This window comes from Anas acuta, chromosome 1 (assembly GCF_963932015.1).
Source record: "Anas acuta chromosome 1, bAnaAcu1.1, whole genome shotgun sequence".
NCBI classification, from domain to species: Eukaryota; Metazoa; Chordata; class Aves; order Anseriformes; family Anatidae; genus Anas; species Anas acuta.
The window spans coordinates 158,536,164-158,558,173 of record NC_088979.1 but is presented as its reverse complement, the minus strand read 5'-3'; the positions used below and the strand labels follow the sequence as shown (position 1 = coordinate 158,558,173).

Below are 22,010 nucleotides of genomic sequence, written 5' to 3'. Positions count from 1 at the left end.
GTTTCCACAGTTTTCTTTAAAGCACAAACATAAATTCCGTAAGTGCTACTGGATTTCTTTTTAAACTTTCGATAGCTTTTTAGTGCCATGTAACAGCTACAGCCCATGATCCAGACTGCGTATCACACCATCTATATACCACTTTCTCCCACTTCAAACATATCAACACCACATGTGCATTTCCAGGCACGGAGGCAGGGCCTGCAGGATCTGGCAGCGTTTTGCGGGACGGAGGGGTTTCTGCTTGCTGCTGGCAGCTCAGTGACTGCTGCCCATCCCTTGGGATGAGTAATTTGCAAAGGTCGGGGTGGTCTTGAGGTGCCTGCTCACCCCTAAAGATCATCAGAGTTCAGCAGACCTGGGCTGGTGGTCCCTGCTTTTCACTGTCTGCAAGGTGCAGGCAGCCCAGGGAGGTGGTGGTGTCACTGTCCCTGGGGGAGTCCAAGGAAAGGTGCTTAGGGACATGGTTTGGTGGGTGATACTGGTGGTAGGGTGACCAGATGATCTTGGAGGTCTCTTCCAACCTTTATGGTTCTATGATCCACATTTCTGGTGCCTGCAAGCCCCATTTCAGGGCAGCAGAGGCAGAAGCTCGTTGTACTCAGTGGGTCGTGGCCTCTTTTTGGCAAGTCCTATGTGTTAATTTGGAGCAAAGGTGTGTCTGCTTCATTTTTTACCGTGTGCTTCTTTAAGAAAAGAAAACTCAGACCTTTTGCATTTCTTCTGCCCTCCAAGGACTTGGCAGTTCCTTTCAGGAACCCGATGCCCTGGTTTTGGGTCTTAAAGGTTTTGTCAGTGGCATTAAGCACGTGCTTCCAGGTAAGCGTGTACTCAGAGCTCCTGTGGTTCCGCACGTACGGCCACGCTGTCCCCTTCCCGCATGGGCAGGAAGGAGGAGGAAACCCCACCACAGCCAGCCCGGCTTTCCAGCAAGCCTCAGGCACCTGCCAGGCAGAGGGGCCAGGCTTGCACCACTGTGAAAGGGAAAACAAACCCCTTCCCTGTCAGGGAATAATTTTGGATCAGCTGCATGCAGAGAGGTCACTGAAGACTCTCCCCATGCTCAGTTTAGTGAATTGTCTCACAGCAGTGGTTCGTTTAACCTAGGCAGGAACCTCTGAGTGCCGGCCTTACATTATCAGTGTTTTAAGAGAAAGGCTAGGACCAAGTTTTAGCCTGGATCTTACAAATGTGCTACAAACCCAGGGTATTTTTGTGGTTTTCCAGGGTGTAACTCTTCGGCCACATTACTGCAAGGGAAATCAAAACTGATTCACCAGCCAAATATAATCTGATCTAAGTAAACAAGATGCAGAAATAAACTCTTTCAGTGTTGTGCTCAGACAGGAATGCTGTTTTTATTAGCACGTGTAAAAGGCCATCTTCCCTCCCATATTTTGGCTCATATTAATGTTTCTTCCTGTACAGGCTAATCTTAAAACTCTCCTGGACTAGGGATCGGTGTTAAAGGCTCATCTAGAAGGGGCCCTTAGCAGATGTTGGTTCTGTAACTGTGCATGAGGGTGACTGTCCACCCTGCAATGCAATTATCTCATTCACTTTAAATTCCCATCTGTGGTCAATTCAGATTAGCTCGCCTGAGTGTCCCCATTTAGACAAGCTCCGGGATAAAAGGACCTACTGAAGCAGAGTCTCCTTGACAAGATTTTAGTAAATTAGTAACTTATTTGAGTGTTCATCTATTCAGAATACTGCTAATAAATCACTTTGAGACTTAGCCATTGTTGCTATTTGCTATTAATAGGAGAGGCGTATTTGCAGCTTGACTGTTTTCCAGAAACAAACTCTTAACACGCTGCTGACATTTGAAACATCTCATACCACTCTTTTACTGTGGGGCGTGCATGTGTGTGTCTTACTGAGCATTTTATTGATCTCATGTGCTTTCTGTAGCAGAGAAACCTTGCAGTGCCTCGCCTTGCACTGTTACTGCATGCAGCCTGCCTCCCTTCCCGAACGATTTGCACACCAGCCCTACAGGTTCTACCTGAAATTAACTCTGCACAGCAAAACTTAAGTTTTGTCCTGCTCCTCACAAGTTTGGCCCTGACAGACAGCGAGCAGTGTTAACACTTGGTAACACAAACAGGAGTTAAAGATACTTGGTGGCTTTTATTTTGGTACCCTAATGTTGGGGTTGGAGGAACAATCTGCTGCAGCCCAGGAGCTTTTGCCCATTTTTTGCCTTTTAGGCCTAAATAAGCTTGGTTTTAAACTTATGATTGGCATTATTAACTGAAGGTAAATATACATTGCTCTGGTCCTGGCTGGTCCTGTTCAGTAGTGCATGGGACAGGTGAGGGCATAGTTGCAGAATTACATTTCCATACCTTGTCCCATCTCTACAAGTTGTAGAAGTACATTTTGAAGGAAATAATACAAATAATAATAATAATAATAATAAACCTTTTAAACAGCATCTTCCTGATCATTTTGTCCTCTGGAAAATGCTCCTTACTGGGCTCTGTACAAAAGTGCTGCGTGTGAAGGACAGCCTGTTTACCCAGGGAGTGATGGGGGTGATGGCCAGATGCAGCACAGCTCTTTGCACTTGCATTGTGTCCATGAATTTTGTGAAATACAGGGGTCCTTATTTCATAAGTACAAAAATGAGGATTTCTAGGGAAAATATAAATGACACAAAGTAAATGAAGTCAGGGCAGAGTCAATGATATGATGTAGGAACCTAAAAATCCCAGGCTTTGGTGGCTGATAGTTCAATGCGAGGTAGATTCAGGTAAAAATGGGAAACCTCAGTTTTATTTTCACTGTGTCCAAGAGAACACAGTACAAGGACAGCTCCAAGAACATGCTGAGATGAACCTTTGGTACCCTGGGAATTTTACCACGAAAGGCACCTGCCCTCAAGGGCTTGGGCATCACCAGGAGTGAGTGACAGAACGGTTTTCTGGGCACCAACACCTGCTTGTAAAGTTTTCCACACGTGGAGGACCAGGGATGATTCTGCCAGGTCTCTGGGCCAGGCTGGGACTACTGTGGACTGCAGCTGTCCTGGAGCGGAGATGTGTCCCCTTGCTGGGTATCCCGGGGAGCTCAGCACCGCTGGTGGACCAGGGACCAGGGCAAGAAGTTTGTCCCACCTGCCCAGCGATCCTCCACTCGATTCCCCCTTTGCAGCCAGCCCACAGGAAGGCCTCATTGTCTCCTTTTCTCCCTGGCTGTCCCAGGGTTTTTGGCACTTGGAGTTTGGCCCTCGGCTTGGCCAGCTATTGAAATGCAGCCACCTCTGGGATGGAGCATAGCCAGTGTTTAATAGTGCGTGCCGGCAGTCCCCTGTTTAAAACAGCAAGTTTCTAACTGCTGCAGATCAGGGCTTCAAGATCAGCCTCCAGTTATGGCAAAAGCAAATTATTCCTAGGAGGGAGCTTGACCAGTCTGTGAAAGGGGATATATTATATATTGTCAGCTGCCAGCAAGAGGAGGAGTGGGCTCCAGGGCTCCAGAAGACCCTTTCCAAACTTAGGTCCTCATGTAGGAAGTAAAGAGCACCATACCCACGTGAAACCAGAGGAATTTGGGTAGGGAGAATTTAATTCTCTAAATTGGCATCTGGCCTTGTTAGCAGGGTTATTGCTTCCCTTGAGAAAAGGGCCGCAGGATTTTAGCCGTGAAGCTGGAGCCTCTCTTCCAGCACTGCAGCCCGCTGCTTTGCTTCACTGCTCCTTGCTGGCATGAAGGGAAGACTGGATCACTTGTTCAGCTCCCAGCTAGCTGGCTGTAACGTGTGGCTGACATGTTTCTCTTTGGGCTTCCTGGACACAAATGGCCACGTGAGAGGTGTGTAATCTGAAGCAGTGAATCGCCACATCCCACAAGTCTTGGATCAAAAGCTGATGGGGACTTAATCTGAGATGAATCGACGTGCACAACAGGTACTGGCATGAGGTTTCCAGCATTTACCGGCATTCAACATCCCACACAAGTGTCAAAGACCTCAAATTCTGCCTGGGCAACATTTCCAGGAAGAAAATAAGTTTACATCCAAAGCAAACTTACCAGAGATGCAAGCCATGGCTCTCTTCTCTATAACCAGTCTCTGCGCTGCATTCCCCATGTCCCGTTGCCATTGTCAAAATCTGTAGTGTAGGTTGAAAGGGGGATGCTGTTTCTCACGGCCTTTCTGACTGTGCATATTTGCATACAATTCAGACAGATGTTCTTCTTCCCCAAATTAACTATAGCTCCTGGGCGCTGAATGGCTTCCACTGCAATAATAAGCAGCCAGCTCTGCAGACACAAAGCCTTTTCTTTATAGACAAAAGGAGTATAAAAATATTCATGAAATCGAGTTACACTTAGGCTGGAAGCAATCCTCTGGATCCCCAGCACTGTTGCAGGCATTCATTTCTCCAGGCTAACCTGCTGCCTTGCAGGCTTTTGCAGCAGAGGCTGTGAGGGCTGTCCTGCGGCCCCGGGGAGCCAGCCAGCTGGACGAGCACATCCAGTTCTTTCTCTGCCTCCTTGGATGTAGCTCCAGGTTTTCTTGCTCTTCCATACCCCAAACATTATTTCTGTGATCATCACCTGAATGAAGACAGGCACGACCTCACAGGGTTTGCTTTTCATCTGATAAAACTGATCTTGAGTGGAAGCTAAGATGGCCCTTGCCTGACTGATGGTTGCCAGAGATGTAAAGGATGCTGGAGGAACACTGGGGCTCTTGCCCAGTTCTCCCTGTGCCTTTTTCAGCCCCTCACCGTGTAGGTTGCCACATAGGAGTAGGAGCTTTTCCCGCACAGCTTCTCACTTCTGAGAATGGCAGGGCAATGCCTTGAGTTTCCCAAAAGACAAACATTGCACTGGTATAAATTAACTTGTCAAGGCTCTCACAGGAGACAGTTATTTGAAATAGCTGGGTTTTCTTTTAGAAGTCTCTGTAAGATCGTGTAACTCTTGGATGGTGAGACAAGGGGTTATTTGCCTCGTTTTATGTGCTGCAAAAGATTGCAGAAGGGCTGTAGGCACAGGCCACATGTTCCTCTTTGTCAACGTGTATGAGATGTCCATAACTGCAGGAGTGCCGTTTCCTCAGCATCTCTAGGAGCTCAGTGGACTGCTGTTGGTGGCACGTGGCAGGGTGGTGCAGCCATCTCTTGGGGATGTGGACAGAGTGCTTCACGCTGTGGCAGGTCCCCCAGTTTCTCTGACTGTTTGGTCTCACCCAGGTGATGCTGTGCTTGTGCAGGGGGTGGCCAGACCTTTCCCCAAGGAACAGAGAGGCTCCTTCTCCCTGCAGTCCGCGTGGTCCCACAGGCAGAAAAGCAAAGCTGTGTGCTGGAGGAGCTGGTGGGTGCCACCTGCCTGGTTTGGGTTGATGAACTTCCCACATCGTGTGAATTATTTACAGCACCTGCAAAGAGTCTTTTTTTAGCCTCAGGTCATTGCAATGAGCACAGCACAGCACAGATATGTGTGGGTTTCTTTCCTACTAGCTCTTTTGCTTGTTGTGGGGGTAATACATCAAATAATTGAGGGTACCAGCATTGGGCTCGTAATGGCCTTCCCAGGGAGAGGAGCCCACCAGGTCTGATTCTGTGAAGGACCAAGACTGTTTCTGTAAACCTTTTAAGAACTTACTGCTTTTAAGATATCTGTCAAATATGATTGAAGTTAGCTGGTAGTTTCATCATTTTTTAGAGGGCACTGATAAGCAGCTGCATAGCTACACACACGGAGTAATGGCACAAAGCCTATTTCAGTAGGAAGCTAACCTAAAAGATACAAGAAGGCTCCTACTGCTCTGCAGACACAGCCCTCGCCTCTGGGAACAGCCACGGAAGGAACGTGGCAAATGTCTCGGGTCGTGGCAGGGGAAGTTTGGACTGGACATTAAGGCAAATTTCTTCAGCCTTGAAGAAAAGTGTTGGAAAGAAACCACAGACCACTTCATGCGGTGTCACTGCTTTGGCTTTTACAACCTAATAACAGCGGGGTGATGTTTGTAACGTTTGTTAATTGCTTTTATTTCTGCTGTTTTACTTGTTTGTTGGCTTGTTTCCATGCTCGTTGACTCCCCCATCCACTTACCCGTTCTGCCTTATTTGCTGCTGCTGTTTATTGCTGTTTGCAAACCATCTCCTGATGCCTTCCAGGCTCAGGGTGATGGCTTTGGGTCGAGGCCTTTGGGAAGCGCAGAGCACAGGGACGGGACATACACGCAGAGCTGTGTGTGCCTGCACCCTGCCTCCACAGGTGCCTGTTTCTCCTGTAGGTGTCTCTTAAACCTCGGGGGTGTTTCTGACCCGAAGAGCCCCCTTTATCACTGCAGCCCCCTGCATCTCAACAAAGGCCTGTGGCGGGTGGAGGCTCTGGTGGCCTGGGATGTGCCGGTGACTCATGTGGCTGGCTTTGCCCTGGTTTTGTTGACTTCCTTGGGTCTCTGCGACTTCAGAGCCTATTTTGTTGTTCTCAGCATCATTCATTAGCATTTTCCTTCCCACTGTGGATATATATATAAAGATGCCCTTTCATTGCCTTTCGAGTGTAAACATAGTAGGGTACTTCTTGCAAAGGGACTTTTATGTATTTATAAATCAAGGTCATTGTGGTGCAAGCGGTTACTTGAGTGCAGCATGCTCGCAGCCACCGTTTTATTTATATTCAGGGCTACATTTTTGCATCTGGGGAATGGAAAGTAGCTAAGCCTTCTTGCGCCACTCGAGCAAAAAAACGTGAAATAATCAGCAGATCAAGAGCTGCTCATGACAGAGCTTCCCCGTGAGGAAATTGAAATGCTGTGAAAATTAATTAGGGGGTGTCAATGTTTCTGTGTGCCCAAACCGCAGGCAGCCTGGCTGAAGAGCAGCACATTTCCATCCCACAGCATGCATGGGGTGCTCCCAGCCATCCCATACAGCCCTGGCCATCCCACTGGGAGCCAAGCACTGCTGTGGGGCTGGCTGGGATGCGACCCCAAGGATGTGGGGAGAGGGGCAGCGCCTGGCCGGGGCTGGCAGCGGGCTCCGGGCACCACGCTGTGGTGGCTGGCATCGGGACACATCACAGGGTCATGGCCTAATGTAGGGATTTCAGTCTGCATTTCCATTTTTTATTGAAAGCATTGCCTTTTCCTTGGACATTTTTCCTGGGGATGAGGATTCCTCAGCACTCTATCTGGCTGTGCAGAGACACTTATCCCCACACACAGATATCCTTGTGCAAGTCTTAAATCACACCTCTATTGACATTGCTTCATGCAAACATCACATTTATGGACATGGGAGACAGCAGCACAATTCCACATGGCTTCAAAGGAACATTACCCTGAAAATCACTTGGTATTTTGTTTCAAAGACAGATATTCATTTTGTTTCCCTCCTAGCTAGTGACATTTGCTCCTCAGATGCAAGCTATTGCTAGATACTTATTTTTAAATGGAAGCTGAGACAAAGATTTGGTTCTTGGAAATGTGCTTAAGAAGAAACCCAAACATCAAAAGACTTACAGTGAGCTCACAGCAATGGGGATGAAAATACCTTTCTGATAGGATGTATTATGGCATGTGCAGCATAGAAGTGCTGTGAGTTTTCAAGTTATCACTTCCTACTTGTTCTACAAAATAGAAATTTGTCGTAATGCACACACCAAACAGCTGCTGATGTAGAGATCCAATCCTCCCACCTTTCACTATCATGTGCGGTGCTGACTGTCATGTGGGAGGAATCACACCATCTACCTAACATCATAACACTAATTTTTGGCATATTGTCAGTAAAGCACTTACATGGAGGCCAGCAAGCCAGAGCTCTGCTCACCGCGGGGTGCTCCCTGGTGAGGCTCATTGTGTGCAGAAAGCTAGATTTTGGTGCCATTGCTCCCTTTGCTGAGCAGGTGCATTTCCCTGTGCATGGTGGAGCACTCTCCATCCCTCCAAGGCAGGGGCCTTGCACTGTGAGAGCAGAAATGGCTTCATTTATCAAAAAGGATGTTGTTCTGCACCTTCATGAGCGATGCATCTTCTTTGTGTAATCACGACAAAGCTCTCTTTGGCAGGAGCCTCGTGCACAACTCCTTACAGTGTTTTTGTGATACGAAGAGTAGCAGGCACGGTGGCTTTGAAGGCAGAGACACCCCGACCAGGCAGCAGCCAGCCCCGTGTGCAGGTGTATGTGGGGTTGGGGTGCTGGGCAGCGCAGGGGTGCGGACCCTCCGCAGCTGCATGAGGGTGGTGTCACCCCAGTGATGTGCTGGGATTGCTCCAGAGACAGGCTGGGGTGAATCCGCAAGGTTAACAGCTGACCAGGGAAATCCTGCTGGGAAACACGTCCTTGACCTTATTGTGCAGCCTCTAGGGGCTGCAGCTCAATCTGCTGGGACAGAGCAGAGAATCGCGATTTGTGTGGCGACTTACATGTTATAATGACCGTTTTGTATCTTATTAAAACAGACCCACTGGCATTGGGTGGGGGGAGTAGGGGTGTTTACTGCGGTGGCAGGGCTGAGGCCAGGCTCCCCCGCTGTCCTGTGCTGCTCGCTGGAGCCCGGCTGGAGCGGTGCGAGGCAGCAGCTGGGAGACTGCTCTTTGCAGCCCCTGGGGACTGCAGATAGGGTTCATGTTTAGCATCACTGTTTTCAAGCAGCCATAAAAAGACATGTTTGTAACAATTTAGGGCCTGAGCTGAAATACTGGCTTCATGGAGATCAGTGGTGTGACTCCCCCTGAATTCCTCACCGGCATGATTTAACTTCCTCAGCGCGAAGGCGCTCAGGGTTATTGATTTCTCTCCGCATTGCCTTTACTGGGGTTACAAGCATCAGTTGCATGCATTAAAATGGGAGTGATAAACAAGTTAAACTGAAAATAATCAGAAGAAAGTCTGTAGCTGCATATAGCATAAATTGTTCCCGTTTTTGTATTTCCTTCACCACTCCCATCTGAGTCAGGACAAACAAAGGCTTCTCTGAGATGCAATTTATGCTAGGAACCCAAAATGCTAGATTTTACAGAAAATTCTCAGCCAGGCATTTTCCATCGTCTCCACTAAAAAGGCATCAATGTCTCCAGTGTGGATGTTTTCCAGGGAATTTTCTTTCCATGGTTGAAAACATCTTGTGTTCACAAAGCCACTAGTGAGCAAATGCGATCAGAAAGACACTGATGTAGTTTGGGTAAATAACTTGCCCTGGGGAGAGGCACAGAGCCTGATAACTTGGTTCATCTGGGTTTCTGTTCATACTGGCTCCATATGTATTTTAGGAAAGCAGGAAAAATGCCTATGCTCCTGAAAGAGAGGAAAGAAGACAGCTTTTGCAATGTGTTGCTATTCGGTAATGCCCCTCATCAGGCTCATTGCTGCCGCACAAGGGGCACCACTTCCCAGCCTTTCAGGTGGATTCAAGCCGCTGCTGGAAGCAGAGCCTCAGCCCATGAGGCTGTGTCACACTCAAACCATTGCCAAGAGCCTCGTTTAACTGGTGCTGGCAAATATTGTGATTCATCACGCCTTCAGGCTAGCCAGCGGAGGGGTATTTAACCATTTAAAAAGCGCAAACCATAAATTAGAAGTTCTGGTGACTAATACATGTGTCATAAACATGTCATTTCGTGTGAACGGCAGCTGCGCGGGTCCCACGCTGGTTCTGTGCCACACTGCAGGCAGCCGGCCCAACAAGTTTAAAATAAACCTCTTAACGAAAATTAGTTATTTTTATCTAGTGCTCTTGATTTTCAGTTTGGGACAATATTTACCTATTCAATCAGACCGAAGTTAAACTAAAGACTGACTGATAAGTATTTGCTTAAGCCTCTGGAGCTCCCAACTTTTCATTCTTTCTTATCTCGGTTTCCTCGACTATCAGCTCGCTGTCACTAATTGCCACACCGAGTCACTTCTCCACTAGGAAGCGGCCCAGGACTGACAGGAGCCAAATATTTGGAAATCCAAGCTTTATTTGTTAAAAAATAAGCGGGGAGGGAAGGAGAGATGTCGGTGAGGACTCCCCAGCCCGATGACCACCCACAGGGCTGCCGGTCAGCTGCGGTGTGTTAATGGCCAAATTTAAGTTGGTGACACTGCAGGGACCAGACTGGGTGCACCTAGAGACACGAGGGGGACAGGGACACGTGTCCCGGAGATGGTCCCACACCGCTGACACCTCCTTTCTGTGCAGGTGATATACCGAGCCCTCTCGCCGCCCCTCGCTGCCCAGGATCCCTACAGCGCGGAAGCCCAGGCGCAGCTGAAGGTGACCAACCTGCGCGTGCGGCTGCTGGAGCGGCAGAGCTGCCCCTGCCTCCTGCCGGCCCCACAGGCCCCACCGGCCCCACACTATGCCGTCTACGACTTCATCGTGAAGGGCAGCTGCTTCTGCAATGGCCACGCCGACCGCTGCGTCCCCGTCAGCGGGTTCCGGCCCGTCAAGGCGGCTGGCATTTTCCAAGTGGTACGTACACGCGCTCGGCAGTGGCTCCTTAAAATGTTGACGTTTCTGGCTCCCTTCTCAGCCTGGATGCTAACTATGATAGCACAATATCTGATACAATAAATGAAGGGCATTTTGATGACCGAGGGGGAGCAGAGCTGCCCCGATGGCAGCAGGGCCCTTGTGCTTGCCGTTGCTCCTGGAGCATCCTCAGAGACAGGGTTGGGTCCTGAGCTGAGGGGTGGCTCTCACTCCCAGGCTTTCCATTGCACTTTGCAGTACCACCTCTCAGTAAAAACCCTATTATCTGGTTTCCAGGGGACTCCCATCACAGGAGCTCAGAGCTAAAATCCCTTGGGACCGACCAAGACACAAAGCCCAGACGCGGCAGGCCAATGCCAGTGCCTCCCCGAGCAGCGGCGTGCCTGCATCCTGCCAGCCCGGGGACACCCCAATGCGCTGTGTCCTTTCTTCCCTTCTTGGCCAGCCCTAAAGGGACTGGCTGTGCTGGCAGAGGAGCTGTAGGGAAAGCCAGGGCCATTAAATATATTGCACTGAACAATGTGAAAAAGGGGAAGATCATAAAAATGTAAGCCAATTACTTGAGGTAAGGAGGTCTGGCATCTCTCCAGCTCTTCGGGGAACTCTCATTTGAGTTAAATTATGGTCTCAAACATGAAGCAGACATCATGTTTCCCTTCTAATAGAGCTAGTCTTGCAACATCTTGAAAATATACAAATTTGAAAGCATGCAGCGCTATGATTGATAAGCCTGTTTCAAGTAGCGCTGCTCTGGTTTTCCCAGATGTTCCCTGAGTGAAAGCCTTTGAAAGGAGCTGTTTACTTGGGATTATTTCAGTGTGATACAATTGCACGGGAGTGTGCCCCTGAGCACCGCTGAGAGTTACAGCAGAGACTGCAGCCAAATACGCTTCCAGGACAGCTACAGCCCATGGAAATCACAGTGCACAGGTAGCAGGCGGTGCTGTGGGAAGGAGCCGCTGCCAGAATCGGGCTGAAAAACAAAGCAAGAAATAGCAGCAAGCCCTTGCACCAGCCCCAGGGGACTGGGAAAGTAAACTCCAGTTATAAATGTGGCAAGAGTCCCAACAGTGACGTGTGTGCAGTCAGGCTGACTCATTCTGCCGTGCCTCAGAGCTTACTCTGCATGGCCCACGGGGCACGGGGCAGCCTAAGGGTGACCTAGCCCCATGCTTTGCAACACGGGCTCTGCTAGAGGGTTGGGGTGTGCTGAGGTGTCTCCTTGAGAGCTGAGGTGTTTCCTCTCCCGTTGCCCCTTTTTATACCGTAAGACCAGGAAGCCTGAGGCCAAGCCTCAGCCGTGCCAGGGGCTGGCCAGCACGTTGCTCTGAGGTGGGAGCAGGGGGTTGTGTCGTGTCCAAGAGGGCAGCAAGACTTGTTCATGCATGTGTGTGAGCAGAAAGACTGCAGGATCCGCAGCTGCTTAGCTAGAAGAAGTCAAATTTCTGAAAAGAGAGAAAGATTTCAGAGACGGAGCGTTTTTGTGCATTTCACCTGAAAAAGCCAGTCACATAAGTGACAGTTCTGAAGAATTATGGTCAGTCATTCAGGCGTGAGATGTCTTCTGTATGTAACTGTATCTACGTGGGGTTTTAGCAGAACCTTCACTGTAAAACCAGGGACAGCAAAAGCTGGGAAACACATTACCGTTTCCTGATGTGAATACAAAATCTGGCTCGGTTCTTGTGCTTGTGCTTCAGAGCACTCCTGAAGGACATCCCCTAAATTAGACAAACAGCATCAAATTTCATGAGAGTTTATGATTCCTCTTCTTCTCAAAAAAAAAAAAAAAAAAAAAGAAACTTTTCCCCAAAAAAGTGTGTGCAAGTTTTCTCAACCCGCCACTTGTTCTTAGCCTAGAGGCAAAATCCTATCTGCAGGCTTGTTTTCAGAGCCTGCTTGGCCAGCAGAAGAACCGGACGTGGTGTATTTGTGTTTCTGCTGGGCTGTAAGCCGCCGCATCCTGGTAGCACTAGGCATGGCTGCCAGGTCTCCTGAACCCTGAAGCATTTTGGCCACCTGCCCCGGCAGTGAGGGTGATAGAGTCTGACAAAGCCATGCGGGGATGCGGGGATGCTGCTGGCTGCTGCCCGGGTGAGTTTAGGGCCAGGGTGCCCCGCTCAGCTCGAGACCTCATCCCGGCCCGCTGCTGCGGCATTCCTCCCATCGTATGAATTTTTCCTCGGTGGCTGGGCCATCGTGTGCTGGGAATCTGACAGTTCTGAAGAAAAAATGTTCTGAATGGCTGAAGGGAGGCTAAAAGTCTGGCTCGGCCATGAGATAATACTGACCTAGGACATCCTTGGGTGCGGGGGCGGATGCGAATAGGGTGGCTCCGTGGATGAAGAACAGCTCGTTTCACCCCAGAAGAAGCAGGTCCAGCTCTGTCCACCGGGGCGGGATAGGCTCCTCAGGGATCCCTCTGAGTCAGGTCAGAGAAAAAGTGGGCATTACAGACTCCAGACAGTTGCTGTAAGAAAAAAAAAAAAATTCACGTCAAGGCTACTCTGCCTTTTCTTTCTCACTCCTCCCACATCGTTTATTCAAAGGGTCACTACCCAAACCTTGCCAACATCTGCCCAATGCATGCCAAGAAAAAAAAGTGCATGAACAAACACACCTCACACCGTACCATGCAATGTAGTTGCACTAGCGTGTGAGCACAATTACATGGTGAAACAGCAGTGCGAGTAGAGAAATGGATTCACAGACACTGGAGATCCCACCGTATTCAGCAGCCAATAAAAAACTGGGTTTGGGGCTGATCCATCCAGCTCAGGAGCTGTGCACTGAGTTATTTCAGTGCCTCCTTGGCCCTTTACCAGCTAAAGCATCCCAATGGCTTGCTTGCAACTCCAGCAAGGGTTGCAAAGGAGATCAGCTTGGAGACAGGCAGGATCTTGCACTGTAGTATTGTATAGAGGGGAAACCAAGTGCAGAAGTCCCTCACCTGGGCTTCACAGTTCAGTCTCAAGGTGAGGGCAGGGCTTCATCTGCCTCAGAGACTCCCTGGCCCTCCCTGACTGCAAAGCCCTGCAGCACCCAGGTGGTTCGCATGGTTGGGCTGAGCTGTCGGTCTCAGAGGGCTGTGCCCTTGCTGGAGCCACCTGCTTTTACCCCTTTTACACAATACTGCATGCATCTTTGATCTGAAGAGAGGAAATGGGAAACGACAACCTAGGGAAGAAGAAGCTTCAACACGCTTAAGGAGTGCCCAAAGAAGTTTGGTGTGGTGCTGCTACCGTACCAAGCTGGTACTGTTGCAAATGTGCTTAGACCCTTCTTTAGTAGTCCAAGGCTGCGAGAGCCCTGCTGCATAGCTGGGCAGTGGGAATATCTCTCTCCCTTCCCACGTGGCCAGCCCAGTGGCTGCTGTAAATTGTTGTCATGTTACTGACATCAAAAGATGCTGAAGGTCTTCCCCAGAGCCTCTGACAGAAGCCTATTGTACAAGGAATAATAATAAAATTAAAAAAAAAAAAAAAAGACAGCCCCCACACCCTGAACAACAAACTTTGTATTCTTTCACAAGAGCGAGATGGGATATGAGAATTTTCTCATGCATAAATTTGGTTGTCTGGTGCTCTGGGAGACAATACCTTCCTGCGGGCGGGCAGCAGCCAGCAGGCAGTTTCTAAAACTGGCACAGTGGCTTGAGTGCAACACGGTTTAAAAGCCATTGTTAGGGACTCGGCGTGAATGGCACGGTTTTCCTCTAGGCTAACATCGTGCCCGTTCTCCAAGAAAGTAAAAAATGATAATTACAATACATTTTTAAGGGTTCCAAGAAAGCAAGTCTATTAAAACCTGTTGCCCCTCCCAGCTATTTAGCCTATTTAGACTATCAGGCCTTTGGGACGTTAATTTGTCTTTAGTGTGTGTCTGCTGGGCTCTCTGCAAGGCGTGAGTTCCCGTGATACAAATGCATCCATAACAGGTGACTCGGTGTGTTTTATCCTCAGCGCAGCACCTCTTTCGCCCTGTGCAACATTTTGGAAGGCGATAAATAGGGGGGGAGGCGTTTTATAAGATTCGACCAAAAAGCCCGTGTGTTTGCAGTGTGAAAGGAAGCGCTGGAAGGTAATAATTCAGCAACAAAAGGCTATGGAAGGAAGCATGCCCTAGCAACTGTCTTTGTATATAGAAATCAGCCGCTCGTTTATCTTACAGAAGTCAACTTTTGTAACACTGTTTGCATTGTGCCCTCTAATGAGTGACGCTGCGACTGGGCTGTCAGGCTAAGAAGGGAAGCAGTGTGAAAGCCAACGGGGATGTAAAGACCCCATGACAAAATGAAAAATGGTATGAAAAGGATTTTCTGCTTAAATGAGTCAAGAGCCGTGTGAATGCTTAGAGCGGTGAGACGCACTGGGAATTGTGTTTGTGTACTTAGCAGTGCTCCGTAATGACCCCAAATGGGCACGCCCTACAGCTACATGGAAATCGAGGTGAGTGAAAAGGGGGAAAAATCTGCTCTTTCCACCGCAGCCCCCGTGTGGCTCACACCCTGCCTTCTGAGAGATGCTGAGATGCCAGAGAAGTGCCCCAGGCCAGCACCACTCTGCCAGGCTGCTTTCTCAGCCCTGGCTCAGGGATGCTCAGGGCACCTCACCTGGTATCAGGCACTCACACACCTCTTACCAGCGAGAATTTTCACCTGGTGCAAACAGCCTCGGCCGTTTTTCACCTGCTGCCATTTCTCTTTTCCTTCTGCTGCCTCTTCTCCTCCTTTCTTTTGCCCTTAGCCATCACAACATTGCTTGAAAACTCAAAAAAATACCTGTCTGCCCATGGGTTACAAGAAAAGGCTTGCTAATATGCAGCTCTTTTGTTGTTTCCGATGCATAAAAACCTTTTCTGTCATGCTGGAATTATGTAGAAGAAAAAAAGAGATTTTTTTTCAATGGGATAAAGCTAGGATGGAGAGGGTTTTAAAGCAGAGCTGTTTTGGGGGTAATCATTATAATGCTATTGAAAGAGAATAAATACATCAGCCTGAGGCAAGGTTTTTGAAGTACTTAGGTCTGACTTCATTACGTTTCTGGAAAAAAAGGAATAGGGAAAAAAGGTATTAACTAAACTGTGTCTGTGAGAAACAGGTTCTTAGAGAGCCCGCTTCCCTCCCCTCCCCTCCTCACCTCCCAGGGTCCTTCACAGAGCCCCCAGCTCGCCCTGAGTGGCTCTCCGGTTACTTTTCAAGCTTTTCACCCATACCACTCATTTCCCTCCCCCAAGTGCATTACAAGCCATCGTTACAAGGCGCATCATGCCCTGCTTGGCCCTGCTGGCTCTCTCAGGGCCGGCTGCCTCGGCTTGCACCATCTCAGAGCCCATAAAACCGCCCTTGCGGCGGCAGGATAAAGCACCCCTCCACAGACTGTTGGTCTTTTTTTAATTATTATTTTTTACATTTGCACATTCTCTCCCATGCCTCTCTTGCTTTGGCCTCACGCTCACCAGAGCACCAAGGGACCACCTGAGTTTGACAGCAGCAACCTCTGGCAGCCTCAGGAGCCTTCCCCTCCTCATCACGCACGTCCCAGCTCTGGTAGGTGCCTCTGCCCAAGCAGCAGGGCACGCTGGTGAGGAATTGTCTGGCCACAGATGTACTTCAGGCTACCACGGCCAGGGTAGCACTAACCACAGGCAATGCTGGTTTAGCAGATTTCTGCTTCCATGCAGCTAGATGCTTTTGAAGTGTGTGTGAAGTAGGTTGTAATGTTGGTTTGGGCTTTACCTGAAGCAGGTGTAAGAGCGAGAAGGTGTTTGGTTTTGTTGTTTTTTTTTGGGGGGGGGTGGTAATTCAGGGCAGTGAGGGTTTGAAGAAGGATGTTCAGAAGTGGTAGCAAAAATGAAAATGTGAAAGCACGAGACACACTTTGAGAGTTAAATATTCCATCGGCAAATAAGTTTTGTTTCCTTTCTCTATTTGTTTCTCATTCTTTTCACACGTTATCACACATTGAAGCATATAGGTGACCTCACTTGCATAAGCCAGACAGACCAATGGATATCTGCAGTGAGGCCAAAATAGCACAGAAAGCAGTGTTATCTTAGCATTTGCCACTTTAGCTCAGACACTTTTGCATTCTGTCAAATTCTGTCTGTATCTGTGCGTTGCTTATACCGTCTGGTCACTGTGCTGCATTTTACTTGTCCCCGCTTCAGTGATCCAGATATTTTAATAAGGCAGGAAAGGACCACTTGAAAGGTTTTCAGGAGGTTTCACTATTTGCCTTGCTGCTGAAAAGTCTTTCAAGGACTTTCAAGGCCAGTTTTGGAGTGTTATCTGCACTGGTTATTTCTGACCCCCCTGCAACGGGAGCTGAAATCTGTTCATGAAAATAAAGCAGCCACAAAGTCATCATTAGCCAAGGGCACGTGTGGCGTGCATGGGTGTGCGCCTACACAGCAAGCAGGGGTTGTTCACTGGGTGCTCCAGGTCCCCTGCTCTGCCCTTAGGCAGGAGAAGCGGAGCTCTTTGCTAAATCCCCCTGGCCGCGGCTTTCCCCGCAGCTGGTGAAGGAAGGGGCAGCGGGTGGCGAGGCACCGGGCAGCAGAGGGGCTCTGAGTGAAACTGCACCGAGAAGCAAACCCCTGCTGGGGGCAGGTCGGGGTTCAGCAGGCTGGGAGCACTGCCCCAGGCTCCGTGCCGTCACGTCTGGGGGCTGCCGGCTCCTGCCCTCTGGCTGCGTCCTGTTTTCTTTGCCTTTGCCAGCAGCGTGATGAATGCCAGCGGCTGACCGGGCAGCTGGCACCCGGCTTGCTACGCTGGCTTTTCGTCTCTAATTACCCCCTTGCACTGTGCTCACTAGCTGGTCAGTTCCCTGTCTGTCGTGAAGGTATCTGAGTATAGTCCCTCACCATCTTTGTGCTGTCTCCAGTTCTTCCCTTGCAACGCAAGGACGAGTAGGTGTCTATGTTCCTGGGGGGTTCATTTCTTTTTTCTTGTGCTCGCTGGTGTTGGTACTTGGCATTGAGATGGTGAGCGCTGCTGCTGCAGCATGGCATAGGTGTCTCACTGTCTGGGAGGGAGAAAAAGAGAAAGGTTTGACAGTATTTCCCAACGACGCTTTGGACCTTGGCTTCTTTTAATCTCTCCTGGAAATTCATACTGCAGCTGGAAACTCTGCTGGTGATCCTTTTAGATCTCAACAAGAAAAAAGGATTACATGATAGGATGACATGCAAACCCACAAGTACCAGTCTACCTGAACGTGTAACTGCAGAACTGCCTCTGGGCGCCAGGACAGGCTCTGTGCTCACCCCCTCCCGGTGCCCAGGGACGCGCCGAGCGCTGCCGCGGGTGATCTGACCTCGCTCTGTTTCCCCCCCAGGTCCACGGGAAGTGCATGTGCAAGCACAACACGGCGGGGCCGCACTGCCAGCTCTGTGCCCCGCTCTACAACGACCGCCCTTGGCAGGCTGCCGACGGCAAAACCGGAGCCCCCAGGGAGTGCCAGTGTAAGTGCCCGGCCGGGAGCAGCGTCCCTGAGCTTCTGCGGGAGCCAAACGCTTCCTCCCGTGCTTCCTTACATGTTTCCCAGAGAGCAGATGAGAAGGGGCACGGGGAGAGCCCATGCCACCATGCATTTGTGGGGTGGGTGCCCACAGGGAGCCAGCGTTGTGGCAGGCACGTTTTGGGGAGGTACGGCCTCCTGGTGCTGGGCTGCAGTCCCACCTCGCTGCGGTTCCCCAGGGCAGTGGCAGCGCAGCCCTTACTTCCACCAGCAGCATCTGGTGCCGGGGGGTGCAATATGTCCCACCCGCACTCCAACAGGTTCCTGGTTCAGGTTTTTGCCTCTCTCTTCCACAAACCAACTTCCCTCACTGCCTTAACAAGCCTTCCTGTTCCCTTTGGCTTCGTCCCAGCGTGCAAGTGTAACGGGCATGCCGACACCTGCCACTTTGACATGGATGCCTGGCTGGCATCAGGCAACCGCAGCGGCGGCGTCTGCGACAACTGTCAGCACAACACGGCAGGGCAGCACTGCCAGCGCTGCAAGCCGGGCTTCTACCGGGACCTGCGAAAGCCCTTCTCCGCCCCCGACGCCTGCAAACGTAAGTCAGCAACCTCTCAGTCTAGTGACTTGCTCCCGCTGAGTAGGGTATCAGAGGAATCCTCCTGAGATCCTCCTGCTCCCGCTTGGAGCAGCCTTCTTGTTTCAGTGAGGGATGGGGAGCTCTCAGGATCTGAATTCCTTTTTGATGATGTCCGCAAAAAGCAACGGAGAAGTTTTCAGGACAAAAGTCTGCAGATGCTGTTGACAAATCTCTCCAGAGGATCCCTGTAGCTTGGGGGTAGAGGGAAGAAAGATGATTCATTGGCTCTCCTGCTAATTTTGGAGAGCAAGAGCTGCATCATGTTTGCATGCCTCCTTGTTCGGTGGTGCTGCGACCCCAGACACGGGGTGCAGCTGGCGAGTAGCATCGCCCACGCAGCAGCAGGTGGGTATGGGGGAGACATGGGAACACAAGCGAAGGGGCGTTGCAGAAGGAATCACATCTTCATTACTTGTGTAAATAATTATTTCACTGCTGTATTATGTACACAAATTCGGTTTTTAGACAGTGAATGTCATCACTTTTTCAAGTCTCTTTACCTACTTGTGTACACTGAAGTCCCACGTCTCCTTATCTGAAACATCAGCAACTTTCCCTCAGCAATTATTGTCAGAACTTAATCAAAGTATTTTTATTTTGGAATCTCATTAGTAAAAAACACATTTAAATCTTACACTTACACTCAAAGCTTGAGGGATTTTGTCAAGTACATCTTTTTTTTTTTGACAATTTACAGAGCATAAAGTACTCAAGCATTTCAGGGAGGCAACTTTCCCCAGCACAAACTGCTTCCATGAAAATGCAGGGAATATCTGCATGCTGTCCCTTCAAAGATCATATTGCTACAAACACACAGATCTTTTCTCCCCGGGCTTCTGAACCCCTCACAGATGTTCTCCTCCCTAAGACCCTTTGCAGTTTCCCTCCTGGGCTCCCACTGGCTGATTTAGGGCTGCCAGGAGGGTCCTGCTGCAGCTATCCCAGATCATGCCAGGTGCTGCCCGCGAGCCCTCTCACCCCTTGGGCTGCCCTGGCCAGGCTGTGTTTTTTTTTTTCTCCCACCACAACGTTTTCCAAGCCCTATAGCAGGTTAGGGCTATGTACCGTAGCTCCAGCTGAACAGCGAATGACTAATGACTGTTAAATTAAATTATATGACTGATTACAGCCCTCAGCTGGAACATTTCCAAGGACCGTGCCGTGGTTTGCAATAACAAGGGACAAGGGAGATGCCCAGTTATTCTTTCAGGGAAGGCCACAGCGTTGCTTACTTGCTTCTGGCTCAAACCCCTGTTATTGCTCAACCGCGGAGCCGTGATGAAAATTTTAAAATACCAAGGTCAAAGTAAATAAAGGAGTTGTTAAGCCATAATCTCTAAGGATACTTTAAAGATTCTTGTAGGCGAAGAGCATATATAATATTTGCTCAGGAGTAGGTGTGTACCAGATAGAACAAGACGTTCTGCTGTTTAAAAGAGCAATCTGATGACTCTTTCCCCCCGCCATACCTATCGGTCCTTTTCTTTATGTCCCCCATGAATTTTTAAGCCTCAGCTACAGTATGATTACAGACAATAAATCAGCCTTTATAGCTGCCGAGTTTATTTTTGCTTTTAAACTGTAGGTTTTTGAGGGTAAATATTTGTCATTTCCAAAGGCAAGCTGTCAGCTCAAGAAACCACACCAGTATCAGCAGTCAGGGGGTGAAATCCACCCTTCTGGAATCCCTCTCACCGCCTCTCAGTCCCCGTTGGTGAGTAGGGATGGGCAGCTTTCCGTTTATATGGGCGTGGAGGTCTCGTGCCACATGCAACCATGTATTGCAGGGGGGGAAAGTGCCGTTTTAATGCTGCTGCTGCTTAGGAATGGAAACGAAAGCAACCAGGTGGAGCTTGTGGCAGGTTTTCCCTAGTCCCAGCCCAGCGGTGCCCAGCCCGGAGGGGTGCCAGCAGTGTGCATGTGGGTGCTGTCCCCAAGCCTCGTGCTGGCACTCGTGCTCTGTGCCTGTGCATCCTCTCAGTGTCTTCAGGACCAAAAGCCCACAAACAGTGGGTGCATTTTCCATAAGGGCTGCATTTTTCATAAGGACTTTTGTAAATTTAATGTTCTTTCCTCACCATGATGTTGTCATTGACATTAAATTTTCCATTAGGGAAATAAAAAGTATATGAAAAAGCATCACCTAAAACATAAAAAGCCACATAAAAACACTAACAGGGCTGGGAGTGAAACTCAGCTGAAACTCAACCGAGACAGGACTGGGCTCCCTCTCTCCAAGCACTGGCTGCGTGGGGACAGGAGAGTGTCAAGGCTCAGTATTTCCCCCGGAGGGGCTGAGGAATGCCATAAATACCCACTGCATCTAGGAGGAAAATAGAGCATTTGGATACATGTGTCAGGTGTAAGAAACTTCACAGACTTCAGGAGAAAGGTATGCGACTCGAGCTGAGCGCTGTTGAAAACTATGCTATTAAAGGGACCAGAGTTCACTGCCTGCAGCTAGTTATGCAGTTTGCAGAGAGGCTTTCTAATCTTTTAATTTTATATAATTATATTTGTTTGGGAATGGAAAGGGTGGGGAAAAGTTGGGGATTACTTTGGCAAAGATTTTGGAATCGCAGTCTCCTCTAAGTTGACTGCCAATATTAACTCATCCTTTAATATTTTGCAACTGCACTCCAGATATGTCAGAGCCCTGAAACCACAGACCTGTCATCAGATCAAAACTAGATAAATGTGCACAGCAGTAAGGATTTAAAAAAAAAAAAAAAGAGGGGTTATGTCACACTCAGTGGCCTTTCTGTTTTATTGCTTTCACAGTTGCAAAATAAAAATATTTTTAGAATTTGGTGAAAATTTTCCCTCCAAATGAAATTTCCTCAGGAAATCCATTTTTTTTATATAAACAGAGATTTAGACAAAAATATTCTAGTATTCCACAGGGGATCTTTATTTTTATTTCATCTTTTGGGTTGCTAAAGTTGAATGATTTATGAACACAAAGTAATGCCGTAGGTTTCATGGCCATGCTTTGTGTGCTCTGAGCAGCTGCTCCCCTGCTCAGAGAGGGTTTTTTCCAGCTGGGCTCTTTGCTGTCACACACGGGGCTGACCGGGGTGACTCGGGGTGCTGTGGTCAGAGACCCAGCCTGGGTGCAGGGTAATGCCATGAGCCTCCCTGCGTTGGGCTTGAATTTTTGATAATCATATTTCTAATATCCTAGAAGGGAAAACAGCCCTAGTTTTGCAATGGGTATGAATTATGCTTCTGCTGAAAAAAAAAAAAAAAAAAAAAGGCAAGGAAAATTTCAAACCACCTATTTTAGGGTATTATTTCTGACTGGTGAGCATGGTCATTTCTTCCAGCACATCCCAGTGTACTCCCAGTTCATCTCCCTGTGTTCAGGGTGCCAGGGAGGGCAGGAGAGCAGTGAGCACTGTTCTGGAGGAGAAGCTGCTCACACATGCTCTGCAGACCCATGCCCCATGCCTCAGAGCATG

The 22,010-nt window shown here is 49.1% G+C and overlaps 1 protein-coding gene across 2 annotated transcripts in view; it reads left to right on the top strand.

The window, feature by feature from the left end:
- The window catches only part of NTN4 (netrin 4), a 36,533-nt gene that overhangs the window by 5,456 nt on the left and 9,067 nt on the right, over positions 1-22,010 (top strand). For both annotated transcript variants that reach the window (XM_068668687.1, XM_068668693.1), the window contains exons 3-5: positions 10,153-10,425; positions 17,784-17,910; positions 18,319-18,507. In XM_068668687.1, the coding sequence (XP_068524788.1) occupies positions 10,153-10,425; positions 17,784-17,910; positions 18,319-18,507 (589 nt within the window). The remainder of the gene's footprint in view (positions 1-10,152; positions 10,426-17,783; positions 17,911-18,318; positions 18,508-22,010) is intronic.